Genomic DNA, 17,141 nt, shown 5'->3' on the forward strand with positions numbered 1-17,141 from the left:
GTTTGTGCATTCTGCGTACTGGACACTGTGCCTGCCGTGTTTATCCGTATAATTCATTCAATCCTTACTGCGTTCATAATTATTCCCATTTTACAGATGAAGAAGCTGAGGTTCAAGTTAATTAACACGTCCAAGAAATAGACTCAGTAAGTAGGGAAACCAAGATTAAATCCCCGGTCTCGTTGGCTCTAAACCACGTGTGCTTTTAATAATTGCACTACTGCTGATTGAACAGGTGTGTTTCAAAGCAAAGGAAACCATACTGGCTTTGGCTTTGTTTTAGTTTTTTAGCTATACTGTCTCAGCCAGCGTGTGTTGGCATTGTGCCAGTAGAAACTTAAAAAGCTTAAATGTCAGGATATTAACCATTATGGACATAAGGCATGAATGTGCTTATACAATTTATTTCAGAAAAGCTTTGGGATTCGTTATATTTTTTTGCCCACCAGAATGTATATTTTTCATTTGAAATAACGAGAGAGGTCGTTTTCAGAGAGAAATAAAATTTTGATTCGGCAACAGTTAATCGACAAACATCTTGATTTAATATTGACCCACGCCTTGCACATACACTTTCTTTTCTGTGTATTTGTATGACATTTTAAAAGGTAAGTGGCAGTTTTTCATGTACTTCCAAGCTACTTCCATCAGTAATGAAATACTCGGCTTGGGCAGTCTCTGGAGTCCCAGAATTTCAGCTTAAACTTTCCATTCGTCCCTGCCAGGCACTGACTCTGAAATATCTTTTTTTATGGAGACCGCCTCCAAAAGGTGCAGCTGTGTGCTGGTTTCATCTTGCATTTTGTAGCGGCGTTGGCACCATTTAACGTGAGGAATGCCACTGTCTCCCACACACCACTGGTGCCCAAGGACTGTTCAGGCCTGTCCATGTTCGTGGTTTGGGAAGGGTCTGAGTTTGGCAAGAAAGCTCTCCTGTTCCATGTGATTGGTTGTCACCAGGGTTAAGGTAGAAAAATAGAACTAATGGAAAAGGCAGCGTCTTGATGTGTCATCAAAAATTCTTTCTACAGTCGGGGACACCTAATTCATTGGTGTTCCTATCAGTGTTGAAGGCTGGTTCCTCTTGGGAAACAGTCTGTGTCTTGGCTCTGTTACTTCTAGAGCCTTCTGCTGTTCTTTCTTCTTTCTCCTTAAGTAATACTGATTTCTTTTGGTGAAAACTGATCCCACTAAGTCAAAAACTTAGTGTTGGACTCTAGCGGGGGAATCTGCGTACTCATCCAGGTTCTTAAGGGTGGACTTGGCTCCCCAGACTTGCATCCTGGCTGCAGCAGGCTTCAGAGCCAAAAAGCATTCCTCATTCAGGTATAACAATTTGGAAGATGAAACCCAGTAACGATTTATAGATAAACATCGTGAGGGTCACACTGCGTCATTTTGTGTTTTCTTTGATAGTGACCATATATGATCTGTATTTTTTTTTTTTAGTTCCATTATGCTTTAGTTTATTGAAATATACGATGTGGTGCTTTATCAGGGACCTTTCAAAGAACGACTTGCCACATTTGGTAGTGCCTGGCAATTGTCATTTCCTGCTGGGATGTCTTAAAACGGCATGTAATGGAAAAGGAAACACTGACCTTGCGTACTTAATAAAATTAGAGGAATAGTTGATTTTATTTAGGATTGTTGAAATAATTAGTATTTTGCCTTGAGATACTTTTTAGATTTTTGATGTCGATTGATCCTGCAGCCTGAAGTAGAACATGTGAACTTTAAAAGACTTCTTGGGTAGGGCTTCGTGTTCCCTTATGTTTAAATATTTGAAAGGGGAAATGGACTGAATCACAGATTTTGTACTAGGGAATAGGAAATCCCTGAATTGTTATTCAAAAAATAAGGTTATAAAATTTCTCTTTTAAAACTTCCATTGCAAAACCTGAATCAGCTGTAATGATTCAGATGTTTGAATAATAGGTTGTTTTTTTTTTTTTTAATAATAGTTTATGTCAACATTAACTCTGTGGGAAATCCACTAGACATGTTACAAGAATCGTACCCATACCCTCTCTATGTACATCTAGCTTTGTCCTTGAGATTCTGGTGTCTCTTTGAGAAAAGTTCTAGTGTTGCCCTAGGTAGGTACCTGGTGGTTATCACAGTGCTTTTCAAACACTAGATGTGACTATTTTTTTATTTTTTATTTTTAGAGAGAGAGAGAACAGGGTGGGAGGGCACAGGAGGGAGAGAGAGAGAATCCCAAGTAGGCCCCACACCTGATGGCAGAGCCTGAGGCAGGGCTCGATCTTACGACCCCGAGATCATGACCCAAGCCGAAGTCAAGTTGGACCCTTAACCTCCTGAGCCCCCCCCCCCCCCAGTTGGACGCTTGGACGCTTCACCGCCTCTTGATGTAACAGTTTTTGAGTGAAACACATGAGATTTTGTAGCTCAGGATACTAAAGGTAAACTACCAATTTTTTTCTCCCAAGGAAACCTAGAAAAGTCTAACATAAGAAGATTTGACGTTTTTTTTTCCCTTTTTTCTTCTTCAAGCCAAAGGGAATACATAGAGAAGATGGAAACCCTGTTCTATATAGTAGCTGCCAGCCCAGTTCTAAAACAACTGCTGGGTGCATATTTCAATTGCAATTAGGTGAAATCTTTAATTATCAGTTAATTTAACTTTCAAATTTGCCTGCAGAAATGATGGTGTTGATAAGATTCTGGGAGGAGATAAACCTTTTATTAAGTAATTCCATTTTCAGTTGCCAACTTTAAAGATTTTTTTTTTAATTAAAAAAAAAAAGGCCCGAGTAAAATTTATGAGGGTGGGGACAGGGGGACGGGGCATGTGTGGCCATGTGGGATTGTGTATTTACTAGTTAATCTTCACCTTTTTGTATCTAGGGCTGTGCTCGCTAAGACCTGTAAGTTTGAGAAGCCTAAAGAGAGACACTACCGTGGATTCCAAACTAGTATTTTCTCCACACCGTTTCTCTAGCCTTGTTTTCCTCTTGCCTATGCTGATAGGACGATGCATATCAGTTTGTTCAGTGCAGAAGGCATTTTGCAGGGAGGACATTTTTGTGAGCTGATAATCTTCTGAGGCCAGAGGAAGTAGTTTATAGTTTATCAGAGGAAATGAAACGGTATATGCTCTTTTCACCTCACAGTGTAGCCTGATTTTACAAGGCTTTTAATGAAAAAGAGTAAATGAAACTTGCCAGACATCTGGTATTTTCAGTGCTTTTCAGCTGTGCTCACATTATAACGTCTAGAGATGTGGGGCATGTCATTGCTGGCTTTCTTACCGTGATCGCATGTCCTAAGACATAGTACTAACCCAAACTACATCACTAGCTCCACGCCTGGGCCTCCTGGTGGTGGGGGGGTGGTGAGGGTGGTGGTCGGACCCGGGAACCTGTCTTCCCAGCAAGTTCTTCAGGTGATCATGGGCTCGGGCAGGTGCGGGAGACACGGAAGAGATGTCACTCCCACTCAGCTCTGCGCCTAGTGACCGTCTAGAAAGTCAGTGGCCCGGCTGTCCCTCCCTTACGAAGTCTGTAATGTGTTCAAGTGATGGTGCCGCTGGAGAGTCACCTGGGAAGCTGCGACAGACTTTTCATGCCCTGAGTTCAGATCTCGATGAGCTCTGTGTCCAGATGCTCTGTCCCCAGGGATGGCTTTATGGTGGGATCTTAGTAGCCCAGAGCCAACTCAGGAATCTTTGGTTTGGTCTTGACAAAAACCTGTCCTTGCTCAGGCCATGGGGCTTTGCTCTCTCATACTGTGGCCGCTAGCACCGGTGGCTGTTTCAGCTGAAAAAAAATGCAGTTCATCAGTTGTGGTGTCTACAGGTTCAAGCACTCCCAGCCACATGCGGCTAGTTGGCCGGCCACTGCTTTTTTGGATAGCACAGCCAATAACGCATCTCTGTCGTCACAGAAGGTTCTACTGGATGATGCGGCTGTGGGATTTTCTTCCCCAAGCTAGCTCTCTTCCGTTTATCCTGGGTATTTGAGCGGCCAGTTGAGTTAGGTGGCCAGATCCCATGTGCCTGTCTCTCCCAGGGTGCACTGCGGTCCAGAAGGCTCTTAGACCACAGGGTTTAGGGTTCGTAAAATGGCGCAAATCATACTTAATTCTCTGAGGTTGACTGCATCAGGAATCTCATCTGTGATGACTCTTAGTATTAGGAAGGTGGGCTTCATTAAAGATCTGCTTAACTGTATGAGTCATCATAATCCCACCACTAAGATCTCACTGAAAATTATACTTAACCTTTCTTAAACTATACAAATATAAATTATGTAAGTTTAATTTATAAATGTAATTATATTTATATAAATAAATATAAATTATATGTTGCCTATTTATTCCTAGGTAAGACTGCACAGTGATGAACCTTAAGTGTCAAAAAGTTACGTATTGGTGGCTAATGTAAAGGCTGCACCTGTAGGTATTTTCATGTAGACTGTCCTTTAGGTGTAGTTTGGAGTTTGAGAAAAATGAGGTGAATATATTTAGCTCCCTCTTCTGGTGTATTATGAGATGGATATTTTTACTTCAAGTGGTTTTGTGTATTTTGGGAGCGACGCCGCAGTTATAAATGTGATGTTGAGGGCCGTTGTTAGTGTGCCGTCCAGTTCGTTTCTTCTTGTACCACTGCGATTGGTGAAACACGGAGCTGTCGCCTGCAAAAACCAGTCGGTGAAAGCATCACATGTTCTTAAGCTACCGACTGACCAGAATGTACCGACTGACCAGAATGTCAGCCAACGAAGGCTCAGGTGGCGGGGGTACACAGGGGCTTGATTTGAACGTTAACGGGGCCAGTGATCATTTGCAAGTGCCCTGCGTCTAAATATTTTAAAGTTATAAATCACGTGAACGGACTGTTCGGTCAAATCTGTTCCATCATCCTACCAGGGCAGTTACTCCTTCATAGTGAAGTTAATCTCGGTTTCTTGGGTCCCACGTTCTGCCCCAGAGGGTGGTGATGTGGGGAGAGTAGCCCACTTCCCCAGCCTCCGGCACATCCGAATTCAGTCCCACCATGAGCCCCACACATCCAGCCTGGGCCCAGGGCCCAGCCCCTGGGAGACCTGCCCTGGGGAGGACGGAGCTGGGGAGGAGGCTTGAGAGGCCAGTCAGGCAAGGAAGTCCTGGATTCCAGCTAAGTGTTCTGAGTGTGTCCCCGGAGAGAGGTGGGCCTGTCCTTGAAACTTGCAGGGAGAGGCCCCACGGGAAGAGGGCCCAGCACCGCGCTCCGTCTTGCTCAGGCCTGAGTTCGCTAGTGTCACAGCTCAACTGTTTTGCGTCTCACTTCTCCTCCCTGTTGCCTGATGCATTCAATCACCCCAATCGAATAACCGTAGGATTCTGTTTGTTTGCAGCCTTGGCCCTTCCGGATCTTGCAGAGCAGTTTGCCCCTCCTGACATCGCTCCGCCTCTGCTGGTGAAGCTCCTGGAAGCCATTGAAAAGAAAGGTAATCAGCGGTCGAGGGGCTCTGTTAATGTGTCATCGAGTCTTATTCCGGGGCTGTCGCAGTTTGCCTCTGTCTGTCGGGTGTCCATTAAATCCGCTACTTGCGAGCCAGACACACAAGCTCTCTGTCACCGCGTAGTGCAGAAATAACCTTGGTCCGATTTCTGACTCCACGGTAACATGTACTTACTGTATGGAAACTATTAAATGCTCCATAATTTAATAAATACAATTAACTTGCTCTTTCATGGCCAGATGGCTTTGCCAAAATCATTGACATGCCAGCTAAGATTAATAGTAGGGGTTCACTTCCAAGAATACTTGGTACACATCTAGAGTAGATATGGGATGGAAACTGGAATGTCTTTCTGGCAGCAGGCTCACAGGTTCTCCAGAGAGCTGTGTTTTGCATGCTCAGTCTGTTTTGTGTCTTAGGTCTGGAATGTTCAACTCTATACAGGACACCGAGCTCCAGCAACCCGGCTGAGTTACGACAGCTCCTTGATTGTGGTGAGTGTCGTGGCGCTAGAAAGACAAATGGGAAACACAGTCCTTACCTTTGGGTGTCCGATAAAGTGCAGAGTTCTAAGTTGGAGGGGCTCAGAAATCACGCACGGTTCCCTCTGCTCTACTAGGGTGACGGGGCAAGCCGGCACTGATCTTCGATGTCCGCGTCCTGGGTCGGGGTTTGTGTGCACGCCTGCCTGCAGGCATGTGGCCTGTCCTCATAGCCAAGAGCCTCTGGGCCCCGCAGGACTTGCAGAAGAGAGAAGCGCCCCCTTTGGGATTTCTCTGGCTCTGCCTACCGACCATCTTTCTCTGACTGTAGTTGGCTACGTCGGATTCATCTGGATCAGCTTAAAAAATATTTATGAGTCCGTGTCATTTAACAAATGTCTCTTCTGACCTTTCCCATTTTCCTCTCCTTTGTAACATTTTTTCGCTCTTCCTTTCGTGGTCATTTGCTCTCTTGTGCCGTGTTTATAGGAGGTAACATCACGGGCCTGTTGCCTTTGGTGGTGTACTGGTAAACCCAGCTCTCAGGGAGGCAGGGGGACCCTGGTTTGTAGCAATTGGCCACTTCCACGGAGTGAATATGCCCGCCTCGGCCAGTCTCAGGCTGCCACTGTGTCATCACTGAACCCCAACATGGAAAGTATTGAGCAGCAGGTGGCCCCTAAGAATAGGCCAGCTCCAGCACACCATTGGGTAAATGACACCGATTAATGCACCCAAGTGGTGGCTTCATTATTTGTTCCTTCTCTTTGCCAAACGGAATAAGACCACCCATGTGAATAAATACCCTGGCCATCGTGCCAGCAAGTATTATCTTCTGTATTAACTTAACTTGCAGGATCTTTCAGGTTCTTCATTCTCCCCCAGAATTTTTTTTTAGAAAGATAATTTAAAAAAAAAAAAAAAAAAAAAGATAATTTCCCACCTCACATTATTTTAGTTGAATTTGGATGTTGGAAACCGAAAGAACGAAACCAAATTTGGGAAGAGGCTCTTCTTGTAGGAACTATGCTCATGCGAAGAATGTAGTGGATGAAAATGTGAAGTTGAGGCAGCTCATGACAATTTCTAGAAAAGATGTTCTGGGAAAAAAAAAAAAAAAGATCCTATCTCTGTCTGTAAATAGTTTCACCTGAATTGCACCACCCAAGTGTTTGAAGTTTGAAAAAAAAAAAAAGAAATGTTTCAAACTTTCATTTTTATTTTGTGCATGGAAACCAGCCTCACACATGTGCAGGGCATGTGCCTTGGTGGCTGGATCTCCTGCCTTAACAGCCGGAGTAGGTCAGTAGGAGCTGACTGACAGAGAATTCTAGGTGGAACACTTGTCCATTACTTCTCACAGCCTCACCAGAGTGGTAAGGAAACAGTGAATTTTGTCCTTAGTTGCAATTGAGATACATGTTTTGGTCAAAAAATTGGTCACAGGAAGTGTGTAGACATCAGAGACCAGTGACACAGGAGTTATTTGAGAAATCGTGGTTAAGCTTTTAAATGTGACTGAATACAAATGATGCACTTCAGCTGTAGAAAACATCTTCGCATCACCTCTGAGATGGAATAACTAACCAAAAATCACGTCAGCAATGTATTTTGACAGTTTTTCTTCGCCATTGGAGATCAAAACCCACCCGGAGAAAACCGGTTTCACCTGGATTCTGTGTGATTCGAGTAGAATTTTGTGAGAAGAAAAAAGGGTAAACATCTAAATTTAGGAGTGGAGACTTTTTATAGCTTGAGGATCTTTCCGTCCATAAAAGTATTGTCATACCTTGGAGGAAGCATAAGTCCTACTTTAGAAAAAAAAAAAAAGAGAGAAAAGAAGTCATGGCTTTTAACCAACCTTGTAAGTTCGCAGTGTCTGGAAGGGGTAGATGTAGAGGACAACACCCACCTTTACTAGCACCCTACTATTTTGTTTCGTCTCCATATTACCCCTGTGATAGCCGTATTTGTCACTGCTGATGGCAAAGCTGGGACTTGCATCCAAATTGGTCTCATTCCAAAAGTCCTTATTCTTTTTTTTTTTTTTTCCATTGTATTGACCTAAAGTGAATTATTTTTTTGTTGTTCTCATTTGAATTTTCTCCTGATTTTAATTTTTATTTATTTTTTTTATTTTTATTTTTTTTGGTGGCTCTTACCCAGAAGCAGGCATTTTCTTTAAAAGTTCTCATTACAGGAAAGAGAAATTCTGTAGCTCTGGTGGTAGGGGTCAGCTGGACTGACTGGTGATTGTAACATGACCAAAGACCAGATCGTGCTGTTAGGGTCATATACAGGGTTATAGGTCAGCTCTACCTCATTTTTAAGAGGCTTTTCTAAGAGCACACCTGTCCTCTACTCACTAGATGCCAGTAGCTTGGTTCCTAAACTGTAACAGTCAGAAATGTCCCCAGACATGGAGAGTGGGGTGTGGGGTGTGGGGTGTGGGGCGGGGCACTAGACTTGAAAACTTCCACTGAGAACTTAGGTAGAGGTCAGCCGGGGAGGCACCCCCTGCCTTGGGGAGGAGGGGCGGGGGCTGGAGGGCTTGCTGGTCTACCTGTCTTGAGCTCACTCAGAGTGAGCTGGGACCGAAAGGCGGTGCGGGTCTCGCCCAGCTAACCTAAGTCCTCACTTAACAGACGTCCTTGGCTCTTGGAGGAGCTCACTAGGGAGGCTGTAACGCAGAAAAGGGGGCGTCCAGAACAAGTCAGGAACTCCAAGGAGCTTCAGAAGTTACCTTGGGAGAACTACAAACCAGTGTGCCGCGTCACCAACGCTCGTGGGTTTGTCGCGAAGGGGGCTTATCCCAAGACTTGAAATAAGATGATTTTCTTCGAAGGCGTGAAGCTCTTTGCCACACGCCTCACGCCTTAGAGAAGGGCTGGGGCGAGTCCCATCTCCCTGAGGACCGTGACAGCTCAGTCCTCGAGCATTAGGCCGGGGCCTGCGCGCGGGGCCGCGAGGGAGCCGCCCGGGCCCTGGGGACCCCCCGGCTAGTGGAGCGGGCCAGCCCGGCGCCGGCGCAGAGGGGCAGCGGGGGACGGCACGGCCTGCGGAACGTTGGGCATCTTCATGGTTTTTACCATCACCAGGCGGTCTTCTCACCGTCTTTACGCTGGAGAAAAAATTAGGTAATATTCCTTGGGCAGCGCGACCTAGTGAGTGAAGCCTCCAGGGCATGAAGGGCCCGGGCTGGGGGCCGTGGCACGTCCCTTGGCGGCGCAGCACAAAGCTCGGCTGCGCAGGCGCAGCGGGGGCGGCGTCACTTCCGAGGGGCCTTGGCGCTCGCGCTCCCCCCCCCTCAGTTTAATCATTCTTTTCGCCCAGCTCGTCAATGCACGTCCTCTACCACGCGCACTCTCCTCGGCTTCCCTGGGGTCCTGGGCTCCCTCACGCGGGCTGCCCCCCGGGGTCCCTCCTCAAGGCCCCGGTGCCCCAGAGGCCTCCCCCGCCGTGGGGCGCCCGCGGCCCTTCCGGCCCCAGCACCCCTCTTTCTGGGGCCACTGGGCCTTCTCCTACCCGGGCGCAGAGAGCACGGCTCGGGTTGGTGCCGCCCAAGGCGGGACTGTCCGACCCCTTTTCCCGCTGGAGGCTTTCCTGGACAGATGGGCTCATCCTGTCATTTTTCCCCCCAGAGATCTTTATGTATTTATTTGACACCGAAAGTGGAAGCGCAAGCAGGGGAGCAGCCGCTGAGGGAGAGGGAGAAGCAGGCTCCCCGAGCGCACCCAGGCCCTGAGACCATGACCTGAGCCGGAGGCAGACACTGAACCACTGAGCCCCCGGGCGCCCCTTGTCCCCCCTTCTGGGCTCGTTCAGTGCCACAGATGAGATGAGCTGTATCCTCGTCAGAAGACCCTGTCAGCTTTAGGGGCCTAAACGTTCTAAGAATGTTAAAAATATTCTTCTGGCCTATTTTTGAGATCGAAGGGTAAATCCCACCTATCGTTTGTTCATTCGCTCTGTTGAGCTAAATACCATGAACTCTGAGGTGCAGCATTTAGCAACGCAGAACTTAGGCAATCTCTGGATTTGCAGCCCCTGCATTCCTGTTGGGGTTTTCCGAAAGCCTTTACTGATTAGCCATCCCTGGACAGAGGCCTTCGCAGGGCACACCCGCCCTCCAGAAGGCCTGGAAATCCTGGGGGGCCACTGTAGGTTGCCAGGGCTGCCATGACCACCTGCCACAGCCTGGGGGGCTTCGAACACAAACCTGTCTTCTCACCGTCCTTGAGCCTGGACGTCCCAGATCACGGCAACTTTGGTTTCCTGCGAGGCCTCTCTCCCTGGCTCACGATGGCCACCCTCTCACCGCGTCCTCGCGAGGCATTCCCTCCGTGCTTCTGTTCCTAGGGTCCCTGCGTGCGTCCACGTTTCCTCTTCTTAGGAGGACACCAGCCAAGTTGGATCAGAGCCCAACCCTAAAGGCCTCATTTTAACTGAACCACCTGTTTCAAGGCCCTTTTCTCGAAATACGTTTATCTTCGGAGACCATAGGAGTTAGGGCCTCACCCTATGACTCGCAGGGGGACACAGTGCAGCTCCTAACGGGGCAATTTTTTTGTTTTTATTGTTGCCCCACAGTCTGGGAACATGCCTCTGGCATCATGGGCAGGAGCCATCACGCTCAATGCTCAGCGCTTGAGGGACAGACTTCCACAAAGAAGAATTGTTCTATTTGCAGTGCCAGGAACAACCGCTGTGAGAAGCACTGCTGATGAATACTCGAGAGTTTTATAGCTGTCCTCGCACTGCTGCCTTTCGTGTGTCACATTTAAGTCAGATGTTCAGAAAAATTGGCCCAACCGATATGTACGACATCTGAAATGCCTTTTTTAAATGTTTCTGTCGCAGATGCCGCCTCCACGGACTTGGAGATGATCGATGTGCAAGTCTTGGGAGACGCTTTCAAACGCTATCTTATGGACTTACCAAATCCTGTCATTCCAGTAGCCGTTTACAATGAGATGATTTATTTAGCCCAAGGTTTGTCTTCTGTTCTGAGAACCTCAAAGAGCATGTATTGGGATGCGGGGGTGCGTGTAAACTCTAGTAAATCCTGCATATGAAGAGTCACGTTCTAGGAGATCTTAGTGGGAACGGGCCCCCTCCTGGCACCCTCCCTCCCCAGTAGCGCCGGTTCGCCCCCTTACCAGGGCATCCGGAACGAGACCCAGGTCCTCGTTGGCCGAGGAGGACTGTCCACGGGTTGAGATGGCTAATTGTTGACCTTTTATCAGCATTAACAGAGTTCACTACGTCACTGAAGACCACTGTGTTCCAAGTGCCATCTTTGGATTCAGGGGAACCAGGGACCCGGACCCATGGGCCGGGGTGGTTCTCCTCATTTTCCTCGAGTGGCCATTACAAGATGTGTTGAGGGAAGAGGACTCTCAGGCTTAGGAGCTTATTGCTCAGTTAAATGCTTTGGGGACAGGAAACTGTGGTTCGTAACCTTCAAAGTTAGAACGAGTGATGCTTATCTGATGCTCCTCCAAATCAGCCAATCACACTCGAAGCTGCTCAATAGAGGGCAGATCTCAGCCAGCACACCCTGATCCTCTTGCGGTTTTTTTTTAACACCCAAGAGTTTCTTGCATTTCCATTTGACTTGAGATTTCTCCTTGCTCACAATGCCTTTTCTAATGAGAAGAGCAAATGTACTGTCCATTGCATCTGATGACTTGATTTAAAAGGGCTCGTTCTTCAGCTAGAAGAACAGAAATGTTCTGGGTGTTTGGTCACTGACATCTAGGAACAATCTCATCTTCCTTTTTTCTTTTCTTTCTTTTTTTAAAAAAACTCTGTAGAAGTGCAAAGCTCTGAAGAATATATCCAGCTGTTGAAGAAGCTCATTAGGGCACCTACCATACCTCATCAGTATTGGCTTACGCTTCAGTATTTGCTCAAACATTTCTTCAAGCTCTCGCAAACCTCCAGCAAGAATCTTCTGAGTGCAAGAGTACTCTCTGAACTCTTCAGCCCTCTGCTTTTCCGATTCCCAGCAGCCAGGTAAGGTAAAAGGAGAGGAGCATTGCATTTTTGGGTGATCCAAACCTGATGGGTCATTAAACTTATTCTAAGGACACTCGCTCACAGATGCATGTGCACCTTTATGCCCGACAGACACACTGACTTGAGTGTGTATAAGTGAATGTGAGTTTGTTGTGTAGGAGAAAGGTTTCTAATAAAACTCTTCTCTCCTTTCTGTAGCTCTGAGAATACTGAACACCTCATAAAAGTTATAGAAATCTTAATCTCGACGGAGTGGAATGAACGACAGCCTGCACCAGGTAATGCCTTCTGAACTGTTAAAATTCTCGTGGTTCTTTTTTTTTTCCTTTAGAATGATAGCTTTAGACCTTCTCTGAAGTAACATGAGTTTCTTCTTAGACTCGAGATCCATAAGGTGTTGCCTTGCGATTTACAGAAAAGGGGGGCTGAGCGGTAGTATATACGGTCAACAGCACCTGCATTTCAGTATCCGTGGGTTTTAGGTGATCTTAGTTTTAGGTGAGAGTTGTTGGGAGACCTCGCCCTGTCCCTCAGTTTTGATGCTTCCAGTTGTTGCATGAATTATGGAGCTCATTTTAGTTGTTGACGTTCTTGTTTTTCTTTCTAATACTTATAAAGTAGGGGATTTATAATTACTATATAATCTGAAGTATTTTGGAATGTGTTTTTTGGAAGCAGGTATGCTGAGAAACGTCTGTCAAAATAAACATTTTCAATAATGCAAGCAGTATGAGACCGGGGTGTTCGCTGCAGCAAGTTGGAGCAGGCCAGACACTTCTTTGAAAGCACCTTGGCATTCAGTTAGCCATTTAACAAAGCAGGAAATGTAGACCATGTTAGCAGTGGGTTTAATTTAAACTGACGTATTTTTTCTTCTGTGGAAAGTCTCAACAAACCCCACTCTGCTGTATACTTGTTAAAAATTAGCCACCAGAAGCTGGTCATTGAGAAGAATGATCAGGGCCCAGTAAGTGAAGTTCAAGTTTCAGGACCAGTAGAGAATGTGACTTGTGGTCTTAATTTATGCCTAGAATTAAAGTAAAACATCATGAATTCACTCTTTATTATAGGTAACTCATGCAAACTACCCAGCTTCTCCCTGTATAAATGGGCATGGGGACCCACGGATGCGCGTGCGGCCACGGGGAATTAAGTCATGCCTTTGTAGGTGCCTCACAGCCTGGCGTGGGGGTTTGCAGCCCGATGGGGCAGACCGAGAGGGACGGGCCTTGGGCTTAGAACCCACCCGTGTGCACGGCAGGATGGGATAGGTATTTGGAAGGGCTCCTGCGGCCGGGCCCAGAATATGGTATCTGGAGGTAAGAGAGGCTGCAGAAACAGTACGTGAGGGCACGTGTGGTATGTTCCAGATGTTCCAGGTCCCAGCCAGCAGCATGTTCAGGGGGGCTCCTCTGAACTGTAGGAGAATGGCAGCAGACACATCGGTCACCAGTGGCCTAGGGCTTTAGTCCAGGGGTGGCCAAAAGGTTTCATCTCACGCGACTCCTCGTTAATAGATTTGGGGACCCTGTGTTGGGGTTCAGAGGCTGCCTTTGGGCTCAATAGGAGAGATTCAGTGGTAGGTCACAAGTACCCTGTGCTGAGGGGACAGGGGGCGGGTGTGAAACATGACAGCTTTCGTGACTGCCCCTCTCCCTCAGCCTAGCCCAAACACCTGGATGGGGAAAGAGGCTGAGTAACAACAAAACAGGACCCTGGGCCAGAGGGCAGAGCCCTGCCTTCCACTTCCTTGTGGTGCGTGCGGTCTGTCTCAGGGACCAGGGACAGCTGAGCCCTGCTTGCAGTGAAGCGCTGAGGGTGGTCCCGGTCTCCTCAGACCCCCCACCCTTCAGGAGATGGGGACACATGGAAGCTTAAAAGCCAGCCTGAGTTTGGTAGATACCCACCAGTGGGAATCCGTATTGGAGTTTAATCAGTCTGACTGGTGAAAACTGGTTAAACGTCCTCATCAGTTTCACTCTAATTCCACCAAAAAAACAATATCAAAAAACTTTATTTTTTTTATTTATTTTTTTTACATTTATCCATTTTCGCTATGGACACTTAAGACTGCCTGCTAGGTCACAGACCCTGCTGCATTCCTCTGCCAAGAAACCGGTGTGCCAGTTTCCAAGGTGGGTTAGTCCCCCGTTGGCCGGGGTGAGTGGTAAACAACGCACTGAATGTTTACTGCTCCCCGTTTATGCAGCCTCCTCAGGAAAATTGCATCTGAGTAATCTCGAAACCCCAGGTTGAGCCATTTTTCCCTTTGTGCGGCATCTCTTAGCTATTCTGAAGAATGTATAGGCTCTTTGGGAGCCAAGAGATACTTCAGGGTATGTCTGACTTGTGGGAAAGGATGGAGGCCCTCGTCCTGAACACCTTTGTATTCAGGAACAGATTCACAAAAGTGATCGGCAGGACACGCCCTTGGGTAGAGAGATGATTCCTTAGGCCTGGTAGGAATCTGACATCTTCCTAGACTCCTCCGTCATTGCCCAGCATGTGCTGTTCCCAGAGCATCTCCAGTGGACGCTCACCCATCCTTCATTGGCAGCAACTTTTTGTCATGAATAGAAACGAGTACTTGCATGATTTGGGGGAAAGAGAGGGAAGCAAGGCTATTACGGGATAGACGGACATCTTTGGTAGCTTTTAACCTGCTAGAACTATGAAATGATAGGCAAAACTGACGATGTTTGAGGCGATGTGTCAATGCATTTACGTGAGACCATTAGCACACAGAATCTTAAGTATTAGGTGGTAGGAGGGTGTCTAACTATGAAGAGAATTGTAGAGATGTGGTGGGTGACACGAAGGATGATTGAGTAGATGGAAAAGGCTCGGAGGGAAAAAAATGGGACTTGAAATGGGCTTTGAGGAATTGGTACAGTTTGAAGAGGGGGAGAGGAAACAATATTTCACTTCAAGGAGTTCCAAAGGCTTAGTAAGAATACATTGCAGAGTACAAAAAGGATGGCTTGCTACACTAGATGTTAAGGAGTAAATGTTTTAAATGAAGAGTATCATAAAAGGCATCATTTTTGAGTTGAAAGCTTTGTCCCGCTCTTCCTTTGCTCCTAAGGAGACGGAAGCGCCCCCAGAAGTTGAGAGCATCCCTTGGTGCTGACCAAGCAGTGTGAGCCAGAAACAGGGTCACCTGTGCTGCAGCTGCTGCCTGGGGTTTGGGGGGGAACCTTCATGAGCAGTGGGGCTGCATGTCATGTCCGTTCCAAAGTCCTCTGAAGTTTCCAGTACAAGCCACATGCGGTGAAGAACCCCAGGGCAGTTTTTACAGAATCACCCCACAGAGTCTCCAGTCGATCTGGGTTTGAATCAGCTCTTGCTACTTATTTATTTGCTGAGTTCCTAGCAAGTAACTCAGCCTTTCCAAACTGTGTTCTAATCTGGGAAATAGAAATAATGCCTCTCCCCGGGATGGGTGTGAGATTTGAAGGAGGTGATAAGTACTGCACCTCAGGACCCACAGCCCGTCTCTACCATCGCTCAACTCTGGGTTTTGACCCACCTTCCAGAGGGGACCCCCTTCTGCAGCTCCCAGCACCTCGCTGCCGTCAAGCCCTTCTCGCCCCTGAGCCCATGCTGCCAGCCAGCCAGCCAGCCCAGCTGGGCCTCTAGGCGCCTGTGCGGGTTTCCCTGCTAATCTGCAAAAGACACACTCACTGAGCAGGTGCTGCTCCGTGGGTGCATTGCCTGGCGGGAGCAAGGTTCCTTACTGAGTATCATGCCCTTTCCCCTGTGTGTGGCCTGGTGGGTGGAGGCACCTGGGTTTCAGCAGCAGCTCCCCCGGCCACGTGGTTCTGTGCAGTGCACAGAATGCACAACCACACAGAGCAGCGCATAGCAGTGCCGTCGACTTCATCTCACAGGTAGGTCGTGTCCCTGCCCGAGGTAACAGTGATCATGCCATTCAGTAGGTTTATGCCCATAAGACCTGGTCCTCTTAAACTTAGCTTATTCTCTAGTTTTTCCTGTTATTTTCTGCTCAGCTGCGTCGTTCCTCAAGGACACAGGCTGCTTCTCCCATTGAGCTCCTCCTAGCAGTGAGCGAAAGCAAAAGATAACAATCATCCAAATGAATTTTTGAAATTTCTTTGACAAACTAACCAACTTTCAAAGAACTTTGGCACACCCACTCATTTAAAGCATCCAGCAACCCATGAAGCAAGCATCTTCCCTCTGTGGAGGGAAACTAACGTTTGAAAGGTTAAACACAGAGTCACGAGGTTCTCAGAACTTGGATAGGTCTGCTGTTCCCTTTGTTACAGAAAGTCTTAAAAATACCGAAAGCTGAACAGCAGGTTTTCTTGAATCATTAGGTGTTCTGTTTACCCTACTGATACTCAGGTAGCTAAAGCAGATTTCTATAGGGCAGCTAAGGTAAAAACAGGACCATTTAACACAGGCTGGCTCTGAATGAAACCCATTCTAAGTGTATTTACATATTTCAGATTTCATGGATATATTCAGAAATATTAATGCAGCATAATTGAAGTCTAATATTGCACCCTCAAGCCCAGAGTGGAAAATAAATGACTCTTTCTCCCTCCTGCCCTTCTACACCTGTCAGAGTTAATGTTTAACCACTGGCGCATTGCAAAACATTCATCCTGAAGAGCCCGATTCATAAATCTTGTTTTAAATGCTCTGGGCTTGGTTTTCAACCAGGACTAAAGCAAGCACTAAGGTAGAGGGAAATGACTTTCAAAGAGTTTTACTTTTCTCTGATTTATTTTTTATTGGGTTTAAAATGTGGTCTGACATTAGAGGGTTGTTTCAAAGGTGAGAAATGAAACCTTGAAAAAAATGCATATATTTAGATGGATAGGAATAAACAAAGAGGCAGGCCACACTGGGTTATAACGAAAAATAGGAAGTTTTATTGGTGCTCTGATAAAGAAATGTATTTCAGGCTGCATATATATTGATGGGGTATCGGTCAGCTTTTGTTCTCACGGCACAGCCTTCACCTCCAAGGAGGACAGCATCTGAGAGGGAAGGCAGCGCTTCATTCTGCTAAGCAACGGTCACACCTTTTCACATAGTTTGTAGAATGTATCCTATGGAAATCTGGGTTTACTTATAAATTCAAGTGAACCTTTTCCTTCGTGCAGTGTCAGAGCACTGGATGTAGACTAAAGAATTTGCA

General features: G+C 46.8%; 1 protein-coding gene across 5 annotated transcripts in view; it reads left to right on the forward strand.

The window, feature by feature from the left end:
- PIK3R1 (phosphoinositide-3-kinase regulatory subunit 1) overlaps window positions 1-17,141 on the forward strand; it is an 81,019-nt gene that overhangs the window by 49,390 nt on the left and 14,488 nt on the right. For all 5 annotated transcript variants that reach the window (XM_025447656.3, XM_025447655.3, XM_035713927.2 and 2 more), the window contains 5 exons: window positions 5,361-5,453; window positions 5,888-5,962; window positions 10,811-10,942; window positions 11,767-11,968; window positions 12,170-12,249. In XM_025447656.3, coding sequence (XP_025303441.3) covers window positions 5,361-5,453; window positions 5,888-5,962; window positions 10,811-10,942; window positions 11,767-11,968; window positions 12,170-12,249 — 582 coding nt within the window. The remainder of the gene's footprint in view (window positions 1-5,360; window positions 5,454-5,887; window positions 5,963-10,810; window positions 10,943-11,766; window positions 11,969-12,169; window positions 12,250-17,141) is intronic.

Source organism: Canis lupus, chromosome 2 (assembly GCF_003254725.2).
Source record: "Canis lupus dingo isolate Sandy chromosome 2, ASM325472v2, whole genome shotgun sequence".
In the NCBI taxonomy this organism is placed as follows: domain Eukaryota; kingdom Metazoa; phylum Chordata; class Mammalia; order Carnivora; family Canidae; genus Canis; species Canis lupus.